The sequence below is a fragment of the Fundulus heteroclitus genome, chromosome 22 (genome assembly GCF_011125445.2).
Source record: "Fundulus heteroclitus isolate FHET01 chromosome 22, MU-UCD_Fhet_4.1, whole genome shotgun sequence".
Lineage (NCBI taxonomy): Eukaryota > Metazoa > Chordata > Actinopteri > Cyprinodontiformes > Fundulidae > Fundulus > Fundulus heteroclitus.
In genome coordinates this window covers 20,462,237-20,472,274 of record NC_046382.1, presented here as the reverse complement: position 1 = coordinate 20,472,274, position 10,038 = coordinate 20,462,237, and the positions used below count along the sequence as shown (strand labels likewise).

The 10,038-nt window shown below is 36.8% G+C and overlaps 1 protein-coding gene across 10 annotated transcripts; it reads right to left on the bottom strand.

Moving 5' to 3' along the window:
• Positions 1–5,283: 5,283 nt before the first annotated feature.
• LOC118557145 lies at positions 5,284–9,727 on the bottom strand. Of its 10 annotated transcripts, XR_004927644.1 has the most exons (8): positions 9,399–9,613; positions 7,266–7,399; positions 7,032–7,160; positions 6,804–6,932; positions 6,576–6,704; positions 6,333–6,476; positions 5,602–5,730; positions 5,284–5,502 (listed from the first exon to the last, which is right to left on the bottom strand). XR_004927644.1 is itself a non-coding variant. In XM_036126482.1 (7 exons), exons 2-7 carry the CDS (start codon positions 7,287–7,289, stop codon positions 5,338–5,340), a joined length of 705 nt encoding a protein of 234 aa, XP_035982375.1. In that variant the 5' UTR covers positions 7,290–7,399; positions 9,634–9,727; the 3' UTR covers positions 5,284–5,337. The 10 variants fall into 10 exon arrangements, 7 of the variants coding, with proteins under 7 accessions (XP_035982375.1, XP_035982377.1, XP_035982376.1 ...); XR_004927645.1 differs by lacking the exon at positions 6,576–6,704; XM_036126482.1 differs by lacking the exons at positions 6,333–6,476; positions 9,399–9,613 and adding an exon at positions 9,634–9,727.
• Positions 9,728–10,038: the final 311 nt, after the last annotated feature.

The window sequence follows — 10,038 nt, the reverse complement described above, 5'->3', positions numbered from 1 at the left end:
GGCCCTCAAGAGCCAAAAAAAAAGGCATATCATGTCATAAGGTAGAGGTGTATATCCCTTTAAATTGTATAAAGTGGCTAAAACTGTGCCTCTTGTAGTGACTAACAGTACTCAAGTTTACTAGATGTCAGTTTTCCCACAACACATTAAAACAACCCAGAAAAAAGAAAAAGTGATACAAAATGATCAGAGTTTAACCTCAATATCAACATTTTTGGAGATAAACTGTATAAACTGGGCCTATGGGTGCTACTTTTATGTTACTGTGCATTTTTTTTATATTTCAATGTGAGCTGAAATCAAAAGTATCATCTATAAATGTGCGACCAACCCTTTTAATGACTTCATGATGGCAAAGTGTCCCAGTATAGAAATGAGTTTGACCCCCCTGCTGTAGATGAATCAGAAACCTGCTTCAGCAAAGGGTACGAGGGAGAACTCTGCAACCGGGTTAATATTGGTTCGTTCCAACAAACTTGCTTGTTTATCAGTTGTCTGTACGGGATAAATCTGACTATATTTTAGAAAAAAAAAAAAGATTAATCATCGACTCGTCTTTTTGTATTGCATGAACCTGGCGTTTTAACAGGCATGTGCAGACATTTAAAAGCCACTTTAACTGCAGTCTGTTTGCATCCAGACAAAATGCAAGATCAAAAATCAAAGTTTACATTTATACACATGTCTTTTCACATAAAACAAACAAAGATGAATTTGTGCAGGGATTTGATTTGAAGTATGTCCAGCTACCGACACTTATATTAAAAATATACCTGTATGTTGATACCCAAGATGATTTTCAAGTAAAGCTGTCAGATTTTAAACAAATCCCCCAGACTGCATAGATTTATAATTTTTATATATTTATATTTGATTTATATATTATATTTGATTTATATATTATATTTATATGTGAAGACTAATCCTTTTTCATGCTTTTATTGTTGCATGGTCCTGCTTTTAGCCAAAAAACCTTTTCGGTCTATTCACAGGACAGCAACTAAGAGCGATTGTGGTAGTTTTTTTTAAATATTTTATTTTTTACAAGAATGATTGTTTATGCATTAACAGTTTTTTATGTTATAACTAATGCGTTATTTAGAGTACTTTTTTTGTTTAATTATCTTCCTCAGAAAACCTTTTGAATTTTCTCTTTATTGTTTAATAAATAGAAATAGAATAGAAATAGCCTTTATTGTCCCTCAGGGGAGGCAATTCAAGTGTAACAGTAGCAAAGTGAAAGACAGCAAAAAAAGCAAGCAGATACACACATAGGTAAAAATATAAAAACAAAAAATAAGAATAAGAGACTTTACTGTAAGAGAAAATTTACAACATAGAAAAAAAAAATACTGTATGATTAAAAATACCATACGCAGATTAATGAAATGTTCAACTCAGTTGGTGGATTACATTTTTTATATATTTTTTTTGCAAAATGTACATGCATATTTGAGAATATTTGGAAGAAATAAAAAAAAAGAACAGCAAATAAAGACAAATGTTTAATGGTTAGATCAAATGTCTGTAGAGGCGAAGAGCTGAACACCAAAGAAGCTCCCTAGCAGTGCTGGATTCCCTCTAACCCCGTAGAAAAAGCTGGGCTGCGTATTAGAAAGGAAACATGATCTGTGAGGACATCCTGTCTGGAAGCGGGACGGTACCGGGCCGACCGAGCCTCTGAGGACACCGCCGTGTTGTTGGTTCCTCCTCGCATGTCCAGATTGAGATCTGCTGGGTTAATGTTCCTGGCTCTCTGCAGCGTTACAGGGAGGCGGTTCATCCAGGAGCTTCATTACCATTATGGGATGTTCCTGCTCTGGACTGATACAGCCAAGGGTCAAAGTTACACAGACGAGTGCCAACTTCACAGTGAATTATTGCTTTTTGGCGGCCCTGATGAAAACGGCTTCCTTCGCCTTCATCGTCTGTGAATGCCCGCACAGACTCTCAGAATGAAAATGACAGCCCGGTTGGTGAAGTTTTATGACAGCCTCAGTTGTACTTTGTATTTCCAACAGACTGTTGGCATGATTAGGATTGTGGCAACATCAATTTCTGGCTACTGACATTTCTTTTCCAATAATTGGCTGCGGTGCCTTGTCAAAAGTAATCAAACTCTTTGAACTTTGACTGATTTTCTCCCCGCAGCACAGCCTAAACCTCCAGTGGGGTTTACATTTTGTGTCATTTTCTTCAATAGTTTTCTATGGATATTTTTTCCTGCACTTTCTTCTAAAAAGTCCATTTGTGTTCGTCCACCTGACCTGCAGAGGTCTGCAGCTCCTCCAAAGTTACAATGCGGCTCAAGGCTGCTTCCTCGATGAATGCTCTCCTTGCCCACCTTGTCAGTTTGGATGGATGGTGGTGTCTGGATTGCTTTGCATCTGGGCCATAGTCATATTTTTGGATGAGAAATGTTCAGAATCAAACCTTGGGATATTGTTATAAAAGCAAATCGTGCTTTAAATGTCTCCAAAACTCCCTGCCGGGCCTGTCTGCTGCTGTTCTCTAAAAATCCTCAGAGCTATTTACAGAATTAAACTGCGATTAAACTGGACACTCAGGTTTACTCTGTATTGTTTTTATCGTCAGACTAAACGGGACAGAAAACCAAGGCACGTTTCAGATATTTAGTCGTGAAATGGTTTTAAAACTATGCATCATTTTCTTTCTTATTCAGACGGCATATGAAAACGAATCAATCTTTGGGTTTGCACTTAGGACAAAAAGTAATATTTGCACAATTATTTCTATACCCAGTATAAAGAGAGGAAGCGGAAAGTATCTGAAATAGGCTCGTTTCTCATTATCGTAAATGTGCTTATTGGCCATGAAGCAAGAACTGAGTTCCTGTGCAATCAATAAACCCATCTGTCGAAATTCAACCAGCAGATTTAAACTTGATTACTATCCACTGTTAGTCAAGTCTTGGTAGGAAAAAAGGAGAATTCACACTCACTGAGAAAACAAAGAAGGAACAGTGCTTAGCATTTTCTGTGTACGTTGTTTATGCATTCCAAATAAAGCATCCGGTTACTAATTTGCATCAGTCGTTTCAGAGCATATAGATACAGAACATCTGGAAATCATAAGTAAAAATCATCAGAAAATTAAAAGAAGCAAAAAAACAACAACATGATTTCCTCACAAAATAACACATCCAAAATCTTGTCACAGATAATGACTAGAGTCATCCACCTTGCGTTTTCTAATCATTATTAATTAATTATTAATTACACAGCTTCCAATCATAGATCGTCTCAACTCGCTTGACCTTGCTGGGTTGGTAGCTGCTATCTCCAGCGTTCACTGTGCGAGAGGCGAGATTTAACAAATTAATTATCAACATTGTATGGTTCCAGGTTAAATAAGATGTGCCAAAATATTCCTAAAATCCATCCTTTTTTTTTTTTTTTTTTCTCCACATGGGGCTCAGACATTTTGCTGAAGCTGACTAAACATTTGGGAAGGAAGTATGGATTAAAAACATTCAAACATGCATCCAAAATGATCAAAAGAAATCTGATGAATTGCTGCTGGAGGCATGTGTGCATGGACGGCTGGTTCTGAGAGGAAATATGTTTATTTATTTTTGCTGGAATGAATGATCTACGACAAAATCTCAAAACAAATCAAACAAACTGAGCATGGCATGTTGCTCTGTAGGTGACAAAATATCTTCACAGAGAGTTTGTCAAAGCAAAGAAGTCTGACTAGTAGCTGTAAAACAAAGTGAGGCTTTATATCTGATGTGTTTTTAACACATTGCTAACAAGTTCACATTAATAGGTTTAAACATAGAGTCAAGCTGTTATTCTATTGTCTGACCCTGAGAAATTGGAGGCTTAATGAAAAGCTAGCACATTGTAATCTTTACAGATGTCTTGTTCCAGCAGAAGAAAAGAGGGCGAGCCCCCCTTTCCTGAAAGACCCGGTCACCGGATCCGATTGGTCGCTTTAGTGGCCTGATCAGGAACCACCTCCCACTCAGCATCAGCTCTGCTGAAATATGAAATAATGGAAACATCTCATTGTATGGCACAAATTAAATAAATAATTACTGAAGATCCCAAAGTGTGGTGAAGAAAAGTCAGAAAATTCCTGACCTTTCCGTAGTGGTTTAGATGAAAAAAAAAGAAAGCCACTTGCAGCGGCGAGTGTGGGATCAAATCTAAACCTAAAAAGATTGTTCATGTGTAACTGGAGCATTGTGACAAGCAGCATGATAAGACTTTTGTATAAGATCCTTTTTCAGACTTGGAGACTCCACAAGCGTGTGCCTTTGATAGCCATTTTCTGCTGGTCTGCTTCAGGGCCACTTTAAATGTTTACGTGATTAAAAACAAGGACATATCCTTGTTTTGTGCATTTTCATTGATATAAGGCATTTGAAATATAATAAAAAAAATCTGTGGTTACTTCTTTTCCAAACAGATATTTGAGAGCGAGATTTTAAAATTCAGAAATCAAGCAGAAATTGCAAACCCACTGTGACAGGGGGGCTTTTCATGCAGGTCATTAAACTGTACACTGTAAAAAAAAATCCGTTGTTTTTACGGAAAAAAACTGGCAGCTGTGGTTGCCAGAATAATCCCGTAGAAAATACAACAAGAATGTTAACAACATTACGGAACAACTTGTACATTTTACTGGGATTTAATGTACAATAAATGATGACTAAATGTACATTTTGCAGTTATTCAATGTACAATAAGCAGTTTTAGGATGTGAAATTTACAAGTTGTTTTGTAATGTTGTTTACATTTGTACTGTATTTTTAACGGGATTATTCTGGCAACCACAGCTGCCAGTTTTTTTCCGTAAAAACAACAGATTTCTTTTTTAAAGACGTTTACATTTGTACTGTATTTTTAACGGGATTATTCTGGCAACCACAGCTGCCAGTTTTTTTCCGTAAAAACAACAGGTTTCTTTTTTAAAGACGTTTACATTTGTACTGTATTTTTAACGGGATTATTCTGGCAACCACAGCTGCCAGTTTTTTTCCGTAAAAACAACAGATTTCTTTTTTAAAGATGTTTACATTTGTACTGTATTTTTAACCAAAAAAAATTATATATATATATATATATATATATATATATATATATATATATATATATATAGATATATATATATATATATATATATATATATATAAATATATATATATATATATATATATATATATATATATATATAAATAACAGTCTATCTACATTGCTTCAAATTACTTCTAAATGAAAAGTCAGGCTGTAACAAACCACTCGTCAGACATTATACAATTCACAATAATGCAAATTTATTGTTGAAAAAATAATGAGAAAGAGATCATTAAAGTGTGTGTGTGTGTGTGTGGTTGCACTTGTGTTTGTGAGAGAGAGGAATTATGAGTGAGGTGTGGTAGTGAGTGAGTGAATAAATGTGAACCTTGTTAATAGCGAGCCACGAAAAATGGTGATATAGGTGTTCATCGGCTCCATCACTTTGAAGGAACACCTAGGGGAATAGAGAAGAGAAACAAACACAATAATCTCCATTAGTTTCATTAGCAAAGTCAGCAATAATCAAAGATAACAGTAGCACTAGCACACATACCTTTTTAAATAGCTCGCCATTCATGGAGAGCTTGTGAATCATGGTAAAGGCTTGATTAAGATGCAACTGCATTGCTTCTAGAAGAACATCTAGATAAACATGGGTGTTCATGGTCACCTGAAGGAACAACTAATGGAATAGAGAAGAGACAGAAACACATATTCTCCATTAGTTTCATTAGTAAAGTCAGTCAATAATCAAGGACAACAGTAGCATTAGCACACGTACATTGAACACGTGGGAATTATGTACAGTGCATCCTGAAAGTATTCACACCCCTCTCAATGTTTCAGCATTTGTTGCATTGCATCTCCTTCAGTCAAATAAGTTCATTTTTTTCTCCTTGATCTAGACTCAGTGATCCATAATGACAGCAAGAGTGTTATTGAGTGTTATAACATAGGGTGTGAATACTTATGCCCATGTGGATATTTCAGTTTAACGATTTGCAAACACTTCTACAATTCTGTATTTTGCTGTCATTATGGGGCACGGATCCTAGATCAGGGAGAAAAAAAATTAACTTATTTGACTGAAGGAGATGACTGCAATGCAACAAATGCTGAAACATTGAGAGGGGTGTGAATACTCTCTGGATGCACTGAAAATAATTCCCACGTGTTCATTCATAGTTTTGATGCCTTCAACAATAATCTACAATGGAAATAGACATGGTAATAAAGGAAACATTGATTGAGAAGGTGTGTCCAAACTTTTGGCCTGTACTGTACCTTTTCAAACAGCTCGCCATTCATGGTTGAAAAGGTCATGAATCAAGTTACAGAAGCTTAGATTAAGATGCAACTGCATTGCTTCCAGAAGAACATCTAGAGAAACATATGGGTGTTCACTATCGCGGCCACTTGAAGGAACAACTAATGGAATAGAGAAGAGACAGAAACACATATTCTCCATTAGTTTCATTAGTAAAGTCAGTCAATAATCAAAGATAACAGTAGCACTAGCACACATACCTTTTTAAATAGCTCGCCATTCATGGAGAGCTTGTGAATCATGGTAAAGGCTTGATTAAGATGCAACTGCATTGCTTCTAGAAGAACATCTAGAGAAACATGGGTGTTCACAGCCACTTGAAGGAACAACTAATGGAATAGAGAAGAGACAGAAACACATATTCTCCATTAGTTTCATTAGTAAAGTCAGTCAATAATCAAAGATAACAGTAGCACTAGCACACATACCTTTTTAAATAGCTCGCCATTCATGGAGAGCTTGTGAATCATGGTAAAGGCTTGATTAAGATGCAACTGCATTGCTTCTAGAAGAACATCTAGAGAAACATGGGTGTTCACAGCCACTTGAAGGAACAACTAATGGAATAGAGAAGAGACAGAAACACATATTCTCCATTAGTATTATTAGTAAAGTCAGTCAATAATCAAGGACAACAGTAGCATTAGCACACATACCTTTTTAAATAGCTCGCCGTTCATGGAGAGCTTGTGAATCATGGTGAAGGCTTGATTAAGATGCAACTGCATTGCTTCTAGAAGAACATCTAGAGAAACATGGGTGTTCATGGTCACCTGAAGGAACAACTAATGGAATAGAGAAGAGACATAAACACATATTCTCCATTAGTTTCATTAGTAAAGTCAGTCAATAATCAAGGACAGCAGTAGCATTAGCACTAGCACACATACCTTTTTAAATAGCTCACCATTCATGGTCTGAGAGGTCCTGAATCAAAGTAAGGACTCTTGGATTCACATGGAGCCGTTTTGTTTTAGTTTGTTCCACTTTTGTCCCCTTCTCCGGATTAATAGAGAAGAAACATCTAGGTTAACAGAAGAGAGAAGAAACACATACTACTATAAATGATACAACCATCTCAACTAGTCAAATCAGTACAAAGGAAAAGACAAAAAAGGTGAGAATACGGGTTACAGTTTTCCATTAATTAAAGTTTAACTGGTAGGCGGGGAGCTAAGGGGCCAACCGTGAACCCCCCACATAATCCAACTTTAAAAAAAATATATAGATTTTTTTAAAGGTCCCATCATGCTTAACATGAATTAAAATGTTTACATTGAAAATTTTGCACTACATGTTTCAGGTAGTCAGTATATTTCCAAACATTGCAAATTGCATTACACCTTCCCCTAGCTCATGGAGAGTCATATTTCTGTAATGTGTTTCCATTGCATTTTCAATGTATGGAAATACATTGACTACCTGAAACATGTAGTGCAACCCAAAATGTTCAGTGTTAACATTCTGATTTATGCTCAGCATGGTCAGACTTTTAAAAGAAAGTTGGTTCCTTTGAATTATGGGAGAGTGAACCTTAAGGCCTATAGACATTAGACACTACACTCTGTCTATTGACATATCAATGTCTTTTTTTCCCTCTTGATGACAGACACCTTTGGTATAATGTATAGATTCCTAAGTTAAAGGACAACTTCGGTCAATTTCAACAAGAGCTCTATTGCTCATGCTACTTGAGACTTGCCAGGACTGAAGACGTGAGAAATTTTGGTCTAAATCCTATAGGTTTCCTTGAACAGAGAATTAGCACTGACAGCTAATCCATGGGGACATAACTTTAAATTGTGAATTTAACACTCCAAATGTCAACGCCAAAGCTATACAACACCAGCTGACACAGTACAACACAACACTGTAATGTGTATGACTAGAAATGCTTAAAAAGTAGTTAAAAACAGTGTGTTTGTGTAAGCAGCCATATACAAAATTTAAACAAATGATATGATAAAACAGTGTAAAGTTCTGCCCCCATGGGTTAGCTATCAGAGCTAATTCTCTGTTCAAATAAACCTATACAAGTTGGACCAAAATGTTTTGCGTCTTCAGTACTGGCAAGTCTCGAGTAGCTTCAGCAATAGAGCTCTTGTTGAAATGGACCGAAGTTGTCCTTTGAGCAGAACATGTCATTTTGCCCATGAAATGAAATCGTTTTTGCTAAAAAAAAATACTCAGGCAATTAGTTTGACAACGTGTCAACATTATTTCATACATGTTATTTGATTCATCGTATTTCAGTTAGCAATGCTACAGAGCTGGTATCTTGACTAAGATGGTGGTGGCGATGGGGTAAAGGAACTTGGTTATCATGCCAGTAGCCACAGAAGTCAGGGGTTGAAGCTAGCCCCTAGCAAGGCACTTAACCCCATGTTGCTCTAGGGGAGAATGGCCCCGTAGGTATTTGTATGCACGTTGCTTTGGATAAAAGCCTGAGCCAAATGACTAAATAAATAGAACAAAACAATTGTACAAATTTACTTTTAAAGTAAATGTGCTTTGACAACCTGCCACATGACACTTTACAGATCTTCCCTCCACTAAATGTTTTTTTAAGTGTACAAGAAGTTCCTGCACAGTCTGAAATCGGTCTGAACACAGTGACATGGCGCAAATAAAACTTGATATAATGGCTGTGTTAGCATTAGCAAACGGCGCTGGGACATTGTGCTTTCGATAGAAGTGACACTTAAATGATGCATATGTACAAAATGTCTGCCTGCAGTCAGTACTCTCACACTTGAACACGCAGCGTGGTTCGTTTCTATGAACCCTACAATGCAACACATAACCCTTTAACGTGTGCAATGTTCTCCCGCAAAAATGACAATGAATCATGGCGTGGGGAGCTAGAAACAGGCAAAATAGCTATTAGCTGCTAGCAGCCAGTATCAATGTGAAGTTGTCAGTTGTCCGCCTATCAGCCAGTGAAATCAATAAAAACGCGCCGTTTTGTTTCACAAAATTGTCTTTTGACTTAACCTGATGCTCGAACCAGAGACATTACTTACTCAAACTTGGTGTCTGTTAAGTGCCACTGCCAGAGAGCCGAACACGCACGTGTACCAACCTAGCTAGTAACTGTGTGGTGGGACGTTGACGCTGAAGCGCAACTAGAGCCTGTGAAAGGGCGGAGCTAACATTTGAACCAAAATAATTTTATATTCTCCTGCAAAGAACAAAGTTTTTGTAAAATAAACTATTCTACATAGCAGGAATAAACAGAAAATAAAATTGTTTACTTACCAATAGTTGGTTCCATGAAAAATTCCAATATATGTAGAGCAGCAGCACCAGATGGCCATGGTTTGATTCTTCTTCTTCTTCTTTATGAATTTTTCTGGCGGTTGGCACGCAACGAAACGGTGCATTACCGCCACCAACTGGTTTGGAGTGTGGATCACCATGGTTTGATTCCGCTGCGTTTTCCATTCAAATATCATCATGGATAGGCATCCCGTGTTAACTAGACCTACATAAAGCTCCCCTTTCCTAATTTATTCTAAAAAAAAGTTATTGTCTTTTAAACACATTAACAGTTTTATTTGGTTTAGAGTTTTACGAAATGGTAAACGAAATTAGGTTAGGGATCAGACAAAGCGCAGCCCAAAGACCCCTTATGATGAGTACCATTAATGGACTCAGTGCTCC